Genomic DNA, 17,747 nt, shown 5'->3' with positions numbered 1-17,747 from the left:
AATGCTATCAGTTAAAAACAAATGGATGGCCTGGGAAGGTCACTTAGTGGTAGAGTGTTTGCCTAGCATACATGAAGGCCTGGGTTCAATTCCTCAGTGCTACATAAAAAAAAATCCAGAAGCGGTGTTATAGCTCAAGTGGCAGAGTGCTAGGGCCTTGAGCAAAAGAAGCTTAGGGACAGTTGTCCAGGACCTGAGTTCAAGCCTCAAGACTGGCAAAAAAAAAAGGCTATCCAGAGGCTGGTGGCTCACATCAGCTATTCATGAGGCTGAGATATGAGAATCAAGATTGGAAGCCAGCCTGAGTAGGAAAAACCACAAGACTCTTATCTCTAGTTAACAAAGAAAAAGCCAGAAGCAGATGTGTCATTCAACTAGTATAACATCAGCCTTAATCAGAAAAGGTCAAGAAAAGAGCACTAGGCCCTGGGTTCAAGCCCCATACAGGCACAAAAAACAAATAAGCCAAGCACCAGTGGCTCACACCTGTTATCCTAGCTGCACAGGAAGCTGAAACTTGAGGATCAAGGTTCGAAGCTAGACAGGGCAGAAAAGTCAGTGAGACTCTTATCTCCAATAAACTACTCAGAAAAAGCCAGAAGTGATGCTGTGGCTTGAGTGGTAGAGCACTAGCCTTGAGCATAAAGAGGCTCAAGAGAGGTGAAGCGCTTCCGGGTCGCCGCCGGCTGCCGCCTCCTGTTACAATGTGGAAACTGAGATCTCAGTCAAGTAGCTAGTAAATGGTGGAGCAAGGACTCAAATCCAGTCTAGGAGCCATGTCCACTTTGTTCCCCTCACTCTTCCCCTGTGTGACTGAGACACTGTGGTTTAATCTGGATTGACCCTGTGTGGAGGAGACTGAGCTGCAGCAGCAGGAACAGTAACATCAGGCCTAGCTACAAAGCATTGCAGAGAAAGACAACAACCTGCTACCTATTGGCAAGCCATGATGATGAGGAAGAGGAGGAGGATGAAGACAATGAAGACAGTGAAGAGGATTCAAAGGATGATGAGGACATGCAGGACATGGATGAGATGAATGACTATAGTCACCTGATGATGGAGAGGTCCATGAGGTGGACATGGAAGGCAACAAACAAGATCAAGACCAGAGGATGAAAAAAAAAAAAAGACCAGAGGATGATCTAGGTAGATTAAGGCAAGATGGCCTGAGGGAGATTGCAATCCAGCCTAACCTACCTGCACCTCCAGCTCCAACCCACAAAACCATCTGATGGCCCTCGTGCCTGAAAGGCTCACTCTTGGTCACTTCCTCAGCTGCTACCAGGACTTGGTCTTGGTCTCCTTGGCCCCTCCCAGGCTATCATTCTGCTCTTGAATCCCCAGAGTCTGAGCCCCACTCTGCCCTACCTTCCTGGCCAGTACCTCACCCCTTTGTTGCCAGGTCTTGTCCCATATTAATTAACCCTCTTTAATAAAGACACAGGACTAATCCCCTGCCAAAAAAGGCTCAGAAACAGTACCCAGACCCTGAGTTCAAGCCCCAGGACCAGCAAATTAATCAATTAATTAAAACAAATGGACCTAAGGAATTATAGAATAAATGTCTGAAAAAATATATAAAAATTATCTAACAGAAAAAGCATACTTTTAAGAAAAATTAAATCTGATTCATCTTTATGTGTAATACTTTCAATTATTTAATGTCCCTAACTTTTCATTTAAAAATAAGAACTCAACAAGGTTTTAAATTAGCAATTTTCTTTGTATGAGGTATGGAATATTGAGGTATGATCATCCATTCTAAATTACTAGGATTTCAAATGATAATACACATGCCAGTTTCAGGTAGGCTTTTTACTCAAATATTATACAAAAAGGACCAAATACGTGAAACAGAAGAGGGTAGCACAGAAATGGGAACATCGCTTTCTAGCAAGCCAAATGAAAATAAAACCATTTCCAATTGCTATTAAAGCTGTTACTTGTTTCTGGAATCACTCACTAACCTACAGTTTCTTTAAACCTCATTGAATTTTAATCGGATATATACAGAAAAATATTCAAATTACCAAGTCATCCAGCCAAATTTTTTTAATGAGACAAATAATCTGCTGCATTAATATGTCACATATTATGACTCCAGTGAAAGCCTTTTAATGACATTCTCTACAACATTCTCAAATTCGTTATTTTTACAGCCTATCAAGAAAGGTATGTTAGCACTCTGATTTTATAAGGAGCTGTGTTCATTTATTCATTTACCCATTTCTTCTTCCAAAACATATTCAAAGTCCTGCTACACATAAAGTATACTCATGAAAAGCAAGTGCATACATTTCTTCTCATTCTGCAACCAAATAAATCCATTCCAATCTACCCACTCTCTGGCATGAACCCTAAACTGATGGGCAATAATTAGATGGCCTGCCCAACCTAGTGTCACATCTGAGGAAACAGTTGAAATAATTTTTTGATGTTGTTATCATACTGGGGCCTGTTGCACCCAGGGTTTTTTTTTTTGAGGCAGAGTCTAGCTATGTAGTTTAAACTATCCTTAAACTCACTATGTAGCCAACAGTAACAATGCCTTGTGATCTTCCTGCCTTCACCTCCGGAGTGGTGGAACTAAATGTATGTGTCAGCTTACATGGCTCTTATCTTTTTAAATTATGTTTTTCTTAAAACTTGAAGCACATGACAGTATCTCTTTATCTTCAGAAGAAAGTTCTTCAGAACATATCACCATACAAACCATTTACACTCTTCTCACTCAAATCTTCCTAATTTTCTCTTTCCCATCCATTTTATCCCCTCTTTTAAGCTCCCAAATGCTGTCACCCTATGTGTTAATTCCTGGTATCAAGGAAATAGGACTTCATAGTTTGATGTTACATTATAGAGAATAAAAACACACTATAGCAAACCTCTAAAATCCTTAGTAATTGCCAGAAGACCCTTCTAGATCTTCAAGAGGAAAAAAAGTATCCTCTCTTAATTAAACGTTAATGTTTACATGTACAAACACTATAGATAATTAAAATCTATTCTTAGTATTTATTGGTATTAAAACGTTTCTTTCCTACTATTACAAAAACAGAAGCTCAGTGGCTAGATTAAATAGGCTTTAGGAGGCTGGCAGAGAAACAGATCTACTTTTTATATTGGGTCTGGGAAAAATGCTCTAGATTCTAATCAGCGGATAGTCTAAGTTTGAGAGGTCAAGCTATTTGCCAAGTTCTACAAGTAGAAAACAAAAATTTGGCATATTTTTAATAAGAATTACTTCAGAAATCTAAAATTGTTTATGCTGTGGCATAGGAATTAATATTAACTCTGCATACTTCAGAGTCAGCTACACTGACTCTAGCTAAAGCTGGGTAATAAAGGGAGACAATTTGCAGACTAATGAACAGATTTTTTTCAAGCCATCTTTTTAGAACTATTTCAACTTGCCTCAAGTTAATAGCACCCATGTGACCTGAATGAAGTAGATTGGAACCTTGAGATCATTTCTAGAAAGACTACTTCAATTAGTCTCACTACTAGACCAGATGAGAACCAAATTCTACAAGTGAGAAACTGGAAAACTAATTCTGTCAACGCTCATCCAACTGCCACTCTTCCTTTATCAGTTTTACTTAGTTTTCTTAGCTAACTACTAGAAACAACAGTAGTTTGTTCTAAGTCTTATAACCTTTTCATAGAAATATAATTATATTTTATGCCATCACCTTCATCTTATTCACAAAAATTAAAAAGCCCCAGGCAAAACCAAACTAACAATAAATGGATATGATCAAAATAAAAGATCATGTTTGGAATTATAGACAAACCTGAATACTCCATGACCTCCTCAGGGGACTTGCCCTCTACCTCCCGAGCTATATTATCAATGTCATCTCTTCCATACTTCTCGTTAGCTTTAATAAACTGGTTAAAATCACGCTTAGTCCAGTTTGTAAAACCCTGTGAACAAAAAGTGAATCATCAGTAGAGGTTTTATTATAAATCCATTTATTGTCCTACAGTTCTATATAATAACATATCAAAAGCCGTTCAAAACACTTTAAGTGTTCTTTTTATAAAATCACTTTGTTTTAATATTGGAATCTAAGTGTGAAAGCTACTATAAAAGTAACTGGTTTTCTATTTTGAAGAGAAAAAATAACTTATAAGTGCATTTTTAAAAAATTCATTCAAGCGGGCGCCAGTGGCTCACGTCTGTAATCCTAGCTACTCAGGAGGCTGAGATCTGAGGATCACTGTTCAAAGCCAGCCCAGGCAAAAAAGTCTGTGAGACTCTTATCTCCAGTAAAAAAAAAAAAAAAACACTAGAAAACCAGAAGTGGTGCTGTGGCTCAAGCGGTAGAGTGCTCACCTTGAGCTAAAGAGCACAGGGACAGCGCCCAAGCCCAAAGTTCAAGCCTCACGACCCACCAAAAAAAGAAAAAATTCATTCAACAAAATTGCATGTTATAACAAGAAAAGAACCTATATCAAATAACACATGAATATACATTTTTTTCTTGGAATTTACATGGAATTTAACATATTCCTGGAGCATAGTATGATACTTTGACAAGCATACAAAATGTGAACTGATCAAATCAAAGTAACTGGCATATCCATTACCTCATGCATTTAATCTTTCCTTTGTGTTGGAAACATTTATGAATGACCTTCTGATAATAAACACACAGAATTTCCTATTACTGCGCCTTGCAAATTGTTCAAAAAGTGTTGAATAAATAAATTTTGCCGGTAACATCCTGTACAAAGGTAATGTCCTAAAGTACATATTTTTATTACTTTCTAAGAATCTTTTATGCTGAACTTTTATCTTATAGTTTTTAAGGAGTATGATATAAAACTCACTAAAGCCAACAATGACTTTAAAAGCATTAATACTTTATTTGCATGGAAACCTTCCCTAGTCAATGACTGTTAGCTTTTAATTATACAGTGATCAGAAATGTCTCCTCATTGTATTAAAGTTCTAAGAAAAGATAAAAGAAATTGTTTTAATTATGAATTATTCTATAAATAAAAGATAACTACAGTATAATTTTAGGGGGAAATTCACATCAATCAACAAAAGAAATTTAAATTTTCAAGAATATATTAGTGGTTACGGTCTATCAGGATTCCACTGTGGATTCAGTGACCTTAGTGTAATTGGTAAAAAGAGATTTCCTATTTCTACTGACATATATTCTGCATATATTTTGTATTGTCTATTGTTTCCAAAACAGTTTATTCCATAAGGGGGAGTTTTGTTGCTATATCAAATCAAGGCACTAGGAACATATAAAAAGTGTTATTTATGCTTTTTTTTACTAGAAACATTCAGCCAGTTAAAATATTTTACTTGTGTGAGAAGTTTTTCCTTTTCTTCAGTCTCCTCTGGTGTAAGAGGCTCAGCTCCATCAATCTTTTTTTGCTCTTCTTTTTGAGCCAGAACTGGATTTGGCATCTCTGGATTCCTTGGGACCTGTTAAGTAAGATGAATAATGAGTAAAATGATGAGACATTTTAATTAATAAAAGTAAACATACATATATCAATCTTAATATTATTTAAACAGTACAAAATATAAAGTCATACTCTCAAATGACACACCACACAGTCCTTTCCACATTTCTGCTTAATAAAACGTATTACCAAAATGAAATACGTTCTTAGCTGGGTGCCAATAGCCCATGCCTGTAATCCTAGCTGCTCAGGAGGCTAAGAGCTGAGCACGGGGGTTCAAAATAAAGCTATCCCAAGAAGAAAAGTGCTTGAAATTCTTACTTTTAATTAACCAGTAGAGGGACAGCTCCTAGGCCCAGAGTCAAGCCCCAGGAGTGGCAAAAAATGCCAGGTACAGACACACTTAGAGAGTCCTAAACTAACATAGTAGACACTGGAGATTTTTTTATTAAGGGACTAAAGTGTCCAAATGCACTGTTTTTATTGTAAACCTTCTGCTAGATGGATTAAAGTAGGGAAATGAGTAGGAATAAAGAGAACCTGTTGAACTTTCATAACTTGCAAATTAAATAAGATCACCTGGTGGCAGGTAGAAATGGAAAACAAAGCCTAAATTAAAAACAAAATGAAGGGCTGGGAAGGTGGCTCAGTGGTAGAGTGCTTGCCTTGCATGCCTGAGGCCCTGGGTTTGATTCCTCAGCACCACATAAGCAGAAACCTCCAGAAGTGGCGCTGTGGCTCAAGTGGTAGAGCACTAGCCTTGAGCTGAAGAGCTGAGGGACAGTGCCCAGGCCCATGACCAACATATACACATACATACATACATACACACATACATAAATAAAATGTAGTCCAGTGGTAAGAATGACTTAAAGTATTTTTCCACAGTTAAACTGAATTGTAAAATTCCAGGCACACCAACAAATTCATTCACAAGTATTTACCTAATAAAAACTTAATCTATAGGAAGATTTTTTTTGTTGGTTGTGGGGCTTGAACTTGGTGCCAGGGCACTGTCCTTGAGCTCTTTTGCTCAACACTAGCACTCTACCACTTTGACCCACAATTCCACTTCTAGTTTTCTAGTGGTTAATTGGAGTTAAGAGTTTTACAGATTTTCCTGCCTGGGCTGGCTTTGAACTGTGATCCTCAGATCTCAGCCTCTTGAGCAGGTAGGATTACAGGCATGAGCCACCAGTGTCTGGCTACAAAGACTTTTATCTTAACAAGAGGTTCACAGCACCTTTACTCATAATGGCCAAAAATAACCCAACTGACCATGAACATGAGAATGCATAATCTATCTGTGGTCTATGCATACAATAAAATTGTTCAACGATAAAGACATACACTAACACAAGAGTTAACATGAGTAAATCTCTGAAATGATATGTGAAGTGAAAGAAACCTTAAAACACTGTATGACAACATTTATGTGGAATTCCAGAAGAAAACCAACTTAATTTACAGAGGAAAGTAATGCCGGAAAAGTGGGTCCCTCTAGAGAATGTATATGGCCATTGCCTGGGAAGAGACACGTTGAGGTGGCAGTACTAGCCATTATCATTTGGTTTCATGCATATACATACTTGTCAAACTTACTGAATAGCATACTTCTCAGTCATTTCAATGAATGCAAACTTTACTTTTAAAAAAGAAATATAAATAAATATTGGATTTTGACTAATGATATACAAATGTTGAAGTGTTTCCAGGTAAAATGCTGCATCAAAAATTAGTAAAAGGGAGGGAGGTGAAAATGCTGAGGGGGTGACTGATCCAGATGCATTGTTTATATAAACTATTTAAATGGGAAAACATTCAATAAATATCTTACAGAATTAAGAAATGAAAAAAAATTAAGAAATGTTAACAGAAGAAGGGATAGGTGAGAATGTTGAAAGGGTTAATACTGATCAAGAGGCACAATAATTATAAATTACTTCGTTCAATGGCAACTCCTTTGTATAACTACTTAAAAACAATAAAACGTAGTTTTAAATGAGATAGGTAGCCATAGGAACACAGGTGCTGGAGGAATAGGAAACGAGATAAAAAAGAAATACAGTTTGTAAAAGTAAACTGTATAATGTATATTCACTGCACAATTATTTAAACATATTTGTTTTATGTCTAAGACAAGCAGAAAAGGTCAGATAAGTTGATGTCAGGCAAAATGAACCCAAGATAAGGACTCAAATGGTTTTTCTTTCTTGCTATTGTTTCTAACATATTTAAAGGGTGATTGTTTATGTTACTTTGTATGTCCCTCCCCCAGAGTATAACCCCTGTTTTCACAGTAGCTGATGTTGGTATAACTTGGGGAGGGGAAGGGAAAAAACAAAATGCTTAAATGGTGATACAGGTTGACCCATTACAAGGAGATGTACAAGATGCTATGTCAAAAAAGGAACTTTACACGATGGGGGGGGGGTGATTCGTGGAGATGGGAGGGCAGGAATGGTAGGGGAAAAACAAAGGAGGAGGCAACAATGCTTGATAAGAAATGTACTTATTACCTTGCTCATGTAATTGTAACCCCTCGTACAGTATTTTCACAATAAAAAAATCATTAAAAATAAATTCAAAAAAAATTTTAAAAAATTACAGATGGGCATTAAAAGACAAAAATTTCCAGGTTTAACAAGCCTTTATTTTTTTCATATTTCTGGATGTTTAATAAAAGCATGTTGGGCAAGGATGGGCCTCTATAAAGGTGCCCCCAAACCAGCCTTTCACTTGTATTTTCTTCTCCAAGTTAGATACATATTCAACCTAGATGCTATTTTTGGTAAATATATATTTTGCAAATTGCAATTGTCAATAATGAATAAGCAGTATTAATCTTAACATCTAGTTTTACTTATTTAACTTAAGATGTATTTTCCATTTTGAAATTATTGTAAATCTGTACACTTTCATGTCAATTACATTGTTTGAAGAGCTGATATCTTTGTTGTAAGGTTATTGTATTTTTTTTGCTTTTATCATGGTTTAATGTATTTCAGTAAAACTTTGAGATACGGTCTCACTATGTAATCCAGGCTGGCCTCAATCCTATGATCCTTCTCTCTCAGCTTTCCCAAGTGCTGGGATTAGCGGTGAGTACCATCATATCCATTTCAACAAACCATATTTTAATAAAATATTTTTCTAGGGCTGGGAAGGTGGCTCAGTGGTAGAGTGCTTGCCTTGAATATATGAGGTCCTGGGTTTGATTCCTTAGCACCACATAAGCAGAAAAAGCCAGAAGTGGTGCTGTGGCTCAAGTGGTAGAGCACTAGCCTTGAGCTGAAAGCTGAGGGACAGCACCCAGGCCCAGAGTTCAGGCCCCATGACCAACAAAAAATACTTATTTTTTCCAAATAAAAATTTATGAACATCTAGTATAGGACACAAAATAGGTATCATACATTCAATGAAAATACAATGTCTGTTCCTATACAGATATCCCTACTACCTTAGCTTTTGCCTTTGAACTTCTAGTAAAAACAAAACCAGAATATTATATAATACAATTACATTTTAGAATCCATTGCAGATATTTTTTTCTTCATCTACTGGTCATTTTATTATTTAACACAGCAAAATTTAAGAATGACTGCATCTGTGCTGTTTAGTATTTCATTACTCAAACGCACAGATGGTAAAATATTTAAAATTAAAAATCATTTCAAATTCCTGGATTCCTATATCTCTTTCCTACAAAAAAAATCTCCTTATATTCATCACTTCTCACAAATTCACTTACTTATCTAATGAGAGCCTCATTTAACATTAAGCTTCCTGGAATTATTTCAAAATGCTATATAAGAAATAAGTAAGCCGGATGCCAGTGGCTCACACCCGTAATCCTAGCTATTCAGGAGGCTGAGATCTGAGGATCACGGTTCAAAGCCAGCCCAGGCAGGAAAGTCTGTGAATCTCTTAACTCCGATAAACCACTCCGAAGTGGTGCCGTGGTTCAAGTAGTAGAGCACTAGCCTTGACCTGAAGAGCTGAGGGACAGTGCCCAGGCCCAGAGTTCAAGCCCCATGACCAATGACAACAACAAAAGTAAGTAGTATTTGGATGCTGGCAATGTGATCACCCAGGTGGCTGAGACCTAAGAACCAAGGTTCAAAGCCAGCCTTGGTAAACAAATCCAAGATGATTATCTCCAATTAAACAGCAAAAAAAGATATGAAGGCATGGTTCAATTGGTAGATCACCAGCCTTGAGCAAAAAAGCCAAGTACAAGGCTCTGGCATTTAAGCGCTACTACCAACACACACACACACACACACACACACACACACACACACACACACACACACACACAAATTAAGCAGACAACAGAGACCAATAGGACTAAAGAGATATCTAGTGGGTATCTGAAGAATTTATCGTCCAGTAACAAAATTTGTCTTTCAAAGAAAAACATCTCAATTATTATTTGGACTTCTAGTTAAACCCTAAGGAAATGTGACTTGATTAAAAGCTGGATTTGATAAGTTTGAAAAAGTTTTTTGGGTGTTGTTTCTGAGAGGGAGTTTTAACAACACTTTCATAGAAATATGGAATCGTGAATTCAATATGACAGCACACAAAATGAAAGCAGTAACCTGAAATCATCTCACCATATTTTAATTCTCCCATTGCAAAGCAGGTGGCCCACAATGACACATTACCAAAACTCATCAAGATTACAGAACTTCCTCCATTTGTCAAGTGTTTATATTTGTCCCTGAAGAATTTTTATTGAGGATAAATGCTAGAATACTGTATAGCTTTCTTCAGCTTTAAATATTGCAACAATCTTTGGCTCCATGTCTTTAAATTGGATGGGACTCACAGATACTCTGAACTTTTTATGTTACAATTGAAATTTCAATTAAATCATCCTCTTACAAAGTAAAGCCTTTAGTGAACAAATGAGTAAAAATGCATTGAACATCAACCTCTATAATTTGTCAAGACAAATGAAGCTCTCGAATATGTCTACTTTTCAACAAGACCAAAGCTTGGATAGAAAAGAACTGGCACCTAATGCAATGTTAACCACTGAGTGATTAGAGCAAAACAAACAAATATTCCCTTCAAACAAAATCCTTCAACTCCAGAGCGTATTATCAGCAATACTGCTGTGACCTTGTTGTACTGAATATGGAAGGAGAAAACAAAACAAACAACAAAAAATGCAAATATGCAGGTTCTCAAATGAACACTACCAATTGCTTCCAAACTAGTAAATTCCTTTGGGTCTGACTTGTGACTCAAAATAGATTAAAAAAAATACTGCCATGAACCACAGTACCAGCTGTTATGTGTAACAACCATCTTCCTTGAGCTGACAAATCATTCAAGCAGAAAAGAGAGTCCCTTTTATAGAACCAACACATATAGATCACCAGGTACCTCCAATACAGCAGTTTAGTTCTTCTAAGAATAAACTAGTATTTCACTCCCTTTGTATCCCTGGTTTTCCATCGGTATGGAGGGCAGGGATCATACTTCAAGCTTTTGCAGGTGAAGAAATGCTGATCCATCTGTCCTTTGAACTCACATTGAAACCCTCCCAGTGAAAGACCCCACATTAGCTCAAGTCCATAGTTCCTGGTACAGAATGGAAGAGAAAGATTGGCATCAGTTGCTCACCCCTATAATCCTAGCTAGTCAGGGAGCTACATAGCTCTGAGGCTCCTCCTCCTCGGATAAGGATGTTGGTTCAAAGCCAGCCTGGGCAGGCAAGTCTGTGGGATTCTTATATACAATTAATTAGAAAAAAAGTTGAAAGTGAAGTTGTGACTCAAATGGTAGAAAGCCAGCCTTGAGTGAAAAAGTCAAATGAGTATAAGGCCCTGAGTTCAAGTCCCCATATAGACACACAGAAAAGGGAAGAGATAAGGTTTCAAAGGACCCAACATCTAAAATCCATTTTTATTTGTGTTGTAAATCCTCACTAGGTATGCACAGTGAGGCTCAAGGCAAGTCTTCACATCATAGAGTGTTAATCTAGGGATGAAGAGTGCACAAAACTAGGAAGAGAGTGGCAGGAAAATATTTCTCTTGGATTTACCACCACCATAGGCACCACCACCACAGTCTAAGTCACCACCACCTTCTCTAACCTTGATACTTCAACAGTCTTCTGGCTGCTCTCCCTAAACACAATTCTTTGCACCATCAAAATGGACATTTACTCACATGCTTTATACGAGCTATATGACTAAACAGATTAACTCAGGGCAAATTGCTCAACCTGTCCATGCATCAGCTTCCTGATCTATAAAAATTAGGATGTGCTTACAGGGCTGTTAAAGGGATATTTATAACTAATATTTATAAAGAATACAGTGCATGGCTTGGTATGGTGGTACACGTCTATAATCCTAGCTACTCAGGCAGTGGAGACAGAAGGGTGGCAATTCAAGGCCATATCAAGCAAAAACACAGGAGAGTCTTTTCTGAAAAAATAAGCTAAAGCAATATGGACTTAAGGCATAGCTCAAATGGTATTACAGTACCTGTCTAGCAAGGGTGAGGCCCTGAGTTTGATACTGAAATGCAAGTGATTACCAAATAAGTACCTGCTATTACTGTGATAACACCAGCAACACACTCATCTCCTTTCTTTAAAAATTTATCAATGGAGTCCGGCACTAGTGGCTGGTATCTGTAATAATACCTGCTCAGGAATCTGGGATCTGAGGATTACACCCAAACACTGAAGCCATGAAACAATTATCTTCAGTTAAGCACCCAAAAAGGCCAGAAGCAGAACTGTGTTCCATGTGGTAGAGTGCCAGTCTTAAAGAAAAATCAACTGCAAGTACACAGCCCCAAGTTCAAGCTTCAATATTGGCACCAAAAAAAGGCATGTCAATGGTTTGCCTTTGCTCCAAGGCTAAATTTTTACTCCATTATATGAGCTATTAAGGCTCCATGTGCTCATACTATCTACAGATAAAGAGACTCCTCATTCAACAAACACCTTGGCACAAGAGTTGCCACCACCCTTCACTTTTCTGCCCTACACTTCACATGACTCATTCCCAACTGTCATATCATCCTAAATAACATCTCCCATCCACATTATATACCCATTCAACTCACCTGCTGCAGTACCCTTAGTAAGCACAAATAACAATGTATTACACAGTGATGTCTGTTTAACTTGTCTCTGCCATTAGAATCTAAGTTCCCAGAGGTGAAGGACCTCTGTTGTTCACTGCTTTGATGGAACAGTGCCCAATAAGCCTTCCTCTTTTATTCTCCTTCTCCTGGCACTTCTTTGTAGGAGATGAGCTAGGAGAATTGTAAGGTGCAATATCATGAATTGCATGCCATTTTTCTTCTCCGCATTCAGTCATCTCCTCTCTTCTTAAGCTTTTTTCTCTTTCCCCTGACCTATGCAGCTGTCCCTTCCTCTTTTTGTTTTTGATGTTTGCTCTCCCATCTTCTTTCAGCTTACCACCAGCCAAGCTATCACTGTAAGCCTTCACTCAACTCTATACTGCATGTAATGAGAGGCACTGTTTATATTGAAACCAGGTCTGTGGCCAAAATATACTATAAGAAGTTCTTATTCAGGACTGCAGAAAGAAGCAGGTTTATATCAAAAACAGAATGTCTGGGTGAAGAGACTCATGCCCTTGGCAACCTTTTTAACTATGGGGCCTTTTATAAGTTATTTAACTTCCCTCAACTTCAGTTTCCTTACCTATTGTATAGCGATATAATGATACATTCATAATGAGGTTACTACAAACTCAGTACACCAGATGTGTGGCACATGCCTGCAATCCCAACTATCAGCTACACAAGAAACAGAGACAGGAAGATCAGAGCTTGAGGCCAGACCAGGAAAAAGTAAATGAGACCATATCTCAAAAACAAGCTGAGGGGCTGGGAAGGTGGCTCAGTGGTAGAATGCTTGCCTTGCATGCATGAGGCCCTGGGTTTGATTCCTCAGCACTACATAAGCAGAAAAAGCCGGGAGTGGTAGAGCACTAGCCTTGAGCTGAAGAGCTGAGGGACAGTGCCCAGGCCCAGAGTTCAGGCCCCACGACTGATAAAAAAAAAAAAAAGCTGAAGCCAGGCACCGGTGGCTCACGCCTATAATCCTAGCTACTCAGAAGTCTGAGATCTGAGGATCATGGTCAAAGCTCGCCCAGGAAGGAAAGTCTGTGACTCTTATCTCCAATTAACCACCAGAAAACTGGAAATGGAGCTGTGGCTCAAGTGGTAGAGCACTCGCCTTGATCTGAAGAACTCAGGGATAGCGCCCAGGCCCAGAGTTCAAGCCCCATGACCAAGAAAAAAAAAAACAAGCTGAGTGTGGTTGTACATATCTACAATCCACGTTACTCAGGTGGTAGAAGGACCATGGTTAGAAGCCAGCCCAAACAAAGTCAGCATAAACTGAAAAACAAACTAAGAGCAAAAAGGGCTAACACTTGCCTAACAGCTTGAGAGAGAGAGAGAGAGAGAGAGAGAGAGAGACAGGCAGGCAGGCAGACACACAGACAGACACACAGACACACAGACACAGACAGACAGAAAAATCAAATGAGGTACATGTTAAATCATTTTGTAAATTATAAAATTCTCTGCACAAATATTTGGTTTATAGCTCTAACATTTCAACTCATTATCCTTTGATGTCATACTAATAAGTCAATACAAGTAACAGAAAATAATATTCTAAACCGAAAACAAACCTTAATAAAAAGATACCTATTTATATCATGAATTAGCAACTCCAATATTAATTTAATTACCATTATTTTGCATTTTAATCTATAATGTGCTTGTTTCCTCTGCTATATCATTGACTTCACCTTCTTTGAAATTGATCTGAATGTTAAATTGTGGTATTTCACTCTTCTACAAATTCCCACTTATTTATTTGATCACATTTCCCTAGGGAGATTCTGACTAATTATGTTCCCTTTAAACATTTTGTTCACATATATGTCTATATGCCTGTAAGTCTATGCATTATTTTTCTGAAACAAAGCTTCATTTTGCAATGTAAGCTGTCCTCAAACACATGATCCTCCTGCCTCAGTCTCACAAGGTCTGCAGTTACTGCATATACATATGTGCATACATATATGCATATGTATATATTTATATAAGTATTCCCATATACATATATACCAATGTTTATATTTTGTGACATTAGAGTTTGAACTCAGGGTCTTAAGCTTACTTGGCTGACATATTGGTGAGCCATATATTTAAAATGTGTGCGTGCATGTGTATGAGTGCCTGCCATTCCAGGGGCTTGAACGTAAAGCCTAGGTATTGTCCCTGAGCTTTCCTTGCTCAAGGCTTGTTCTCTACCACTTGAGCCCTACATCTGATTTTTTGGGCACTTATTAAAGGTAAAAGTCTCACAAACTTTCTTGCCCGGACTGGCTTTGAACCATTATCCTCCCACTTCCTGTACCTGCATATGCCTTAGTGATGATCGGTCTACTTTAAGGATTCTTATCCTTATTAGCATCATAATTGTGTACCACTGCATATAGCTCTCTCTGTGGAGACAAAGTCTCATAGACTTTTCTGCCAGGGCTAGCCTAACATCTCTATCCTCCCCATCTCAGCTTCCCATGTATCTTGGGATGAGGGGCACACAGCACTGTTCCCAGCTATAGCTAGCTTCAAACTACTATCCTGCCATTCTCAGCCTCTAAAGTAGTTAGGATTGCAGGCATAAGCCATAAAGCAAAGACTTTTTTTTTTGCTCTGATTCAAATTAAAATGTTCCCACACTGGACAAGCATTATACACATTCTAGAGATCCACTCTAGTTCCAAACAGTAATATATATGGACCATCTCTAGATACATTCCAGTTACTAATCAAAACAGTCAAGAGTTTCACTTGTTAAACACAACCTCTGATCAAGTAAATTATAATTGTGGAACTATATTTATAATTTTGCTTACATTTGTGATTATTATACATCTGGTCACCCCTCTGTGTTCATTAGGAAGCCAGTTTCAATATACATAAATAACCTTGTGCACTTAATTTCTCAATGTGGTAGATATAGTATGACAAACACTGAATTTTACTTGGAAAAATGAGTAGCTACCACCCACCTATATAAAAAAGCATCTGAATTTCAAAATTTTTAAAATTCTGTAACTCATGATCACATTTTCATGTTTAACCTTTAAAGAATTACTCTACTAATAATCAACATGGCTTTCATCAAAGTGTTAACCATAAACACAAAAATACTACATCTTAATCCTAATAAGGAAAATGATTTTTTAAAAAACTCTTACCATGTATCATTAATCACTTCTATTAAAATACACACTTATTGTTCTTTCTATATGTTCTGACCATCCAAATGCTAACTTAATTAAAAATATCATGACTAAATGTTCAACATCTCTGACCATAAAGAAAACGTAAATCAATTAACACTGAAATTCCATCTAACTCTGCTAATATGGCCATTACCAAAAACAGACAATAAATGCTAGTGAAGAGGGGGGAGGAAAAGGAATTCTAATAGATTGTTGGTGGAAATGTAAATTAGTGCAACCTTTATGGATATCAGTATGTAGAATCTTCACAAAACTAAAGTTACTATTCCTATTTACCCGGAAGATTACATGACAGGATACAACAAAGGAAACTGCACACCCATGTTTACTGCAGCATTATTCACAATAGCCAAGCTATACAAACAGCCCAGGTGTACTATAGTCAATGGAGATGACAGAGATAGATAGACACACAGACAGAGATAGATGGATGGATAGATATAGATAGATAGATAGATAGATAGATAGATAGATAGATAGATAGATAGATAAACAGATGACAGAGATATAGAGATAGGTAGATACGTATAGATGGATCATATATGTGTGTATTTTGAGTGTATTCACATACACACATATATACAATGAAACTTTAGCCACCAGGAAGACAGACATTAAGTCATTTGCTGGAAAATGGATTGATCTGGGAAATATTATACTGAGTGAGGTCAGGTTAAGAAGGAAAAAGAATCACAGGTTTTCTTTTGTATGTAAATGATTATACACACAAAATACAACATCCCATATCAACATACAAAGGGGAACACAAACACACACACACACACACACACAAAACCAAACTAACAAGTAGGAGGAAAACTAAATGGTATAAACCACTTGAACAAGCAACAGACAATTTAACAAAAATGAGTATCAGAAAGCTGAAACATATTTCGAATGTGTGGTAATGGAAGTAGGAAGATGGAAAAGTGAACAGTAGACAACTGCAGTCATTATAATCAGTGTACATATGTTCAAAAGGAAATGGTACTGGAGAGGAAGGGGAGGGAGAATGATGCAAGGTCTGATACTGGTCATGACATAAAGAAAATGGACATAACTTAATTGTAAGGTCCTTGTACAAACATTTTTAGATATAAAATAAATTTTACAAAATATGTTATCACAGTTAATAGCTTAACTATTGGATAATTCTCCAATAATCCCTTTCAGTAATAGTCCTGTTGATAGATTTAGTCATTTGATACTTTAAACCTCTGCTCTGGCTTTAAAAATGTTGTTGTTATTTATACTTACATCCTTTTGCATTACTAAAAGAGAACAGTCTTGCTTACTAAATGGTAGAATGTTAAAAAAAAGTTACATTATACTAATCTAAACAAAACACTTACTTTATAACCTATAGTCTTCCGATAATAAAGTATTTCCTTTTCCAGGAGTTCAAATAAACGTGGTGGAAAAAACTGAAAATCCTGAACATTTGGCTGTTTGGGAGGCCGTGGAGCCTGTAAAGAGAAAACATATTACATACATATTTTCTTGACAAATACCAAGTAAACATTCTTGTCTCCTGTTACTACATGGAAAATAAATATAGACCATTGATATGGCTAGCTATGGCCAGAAGCTTTCTGTATGGCTGTATTTTACAAACTACAACTTGACATTGAGACAATGTGAATCACAATGTGACAAGAAAATTCTACTATAAGACATAAGACGTGGCGAGGGAAGGAATGTTAGGGGGAAAACAAAGGAGAAGGTAACAATGCTTGATAAGAAATGTACTCATTACCTTACTCAGTAACTGTAACCCCTCTGTATAGTATCTTTACAATAAAAATATAGATACTAAAAAAAATGAGGACAATTTGGAGAAGACCTTAGATTTAAAACTTTAAGTCTTGTTTTTTTTGTTGTTGTTGTTGCTATTGTCCAAATGTGTAAAAGTGGAACTGGCAACACCCACAAGGAGTTTATTGTAAAGATTAAAATGCAGTACTTTTTCCAAAAAAAAAA

The 17,747-nt window shown here is 37.1% G+C and overlaps 1 protein-coding gene and 1 pseudogene across 2 annotated transcripts in view; one reads left to right on the top strand and one right to left on the bottom strand.

The window, feature by feature from the left end:
* Smarca1 (SWI/SNF related, matrix associated, actin dependent regulator of chromatin, subfamily a, member 1) overlaps positions 1-17,747 on the bottom strand; it is an 85,195-nt gene that overhangs the window by 17,502 nt on the left and 49,946 nt on the right. For both annotated transcript variants that reach the window (XM_013018177.1, XM_013018175.1), the window contains 3 exons: positions 17,120-17,233; positions 5,333-5,455; positions 3,798-3,930 (listed from right to left, as the gene is read on the bottom strand). In XM_013018177.1, coding sequence (XP_012873631.1) covers positions 3,798-3,930; positions 5,333-5,455; positions 17,120-17,233 — 370 coding nt within the window. The remainder of the gene's footprint in view (positions 1-3,797; positions 3,931-5,332; positions 5,456-17,119; positions 17,234-17,747) is intronic.
* LOC105986906 lies at positions 750-1,235 on the top strand (annotated as a pseudogene).

Source organism: Dipodomys ordii, unplaced genomic scaffold, assembly GCF_000151885.1.
Source record: "Dipodomys ordii isolate 6190 unplaced genomic scaffold, Dord_2.0 Scaffold38, whole genome shotgun sequence".
Taxonomy (NCBI): Eukaryota; Metazoa; Chordata; class Mammalia; order Rodentia; family Heteromyidae; genus Dipodomys; species Dipodomys ordii.
This window is presented reverse-complemented; position numbering and strand designations above follow the sequence as displayed.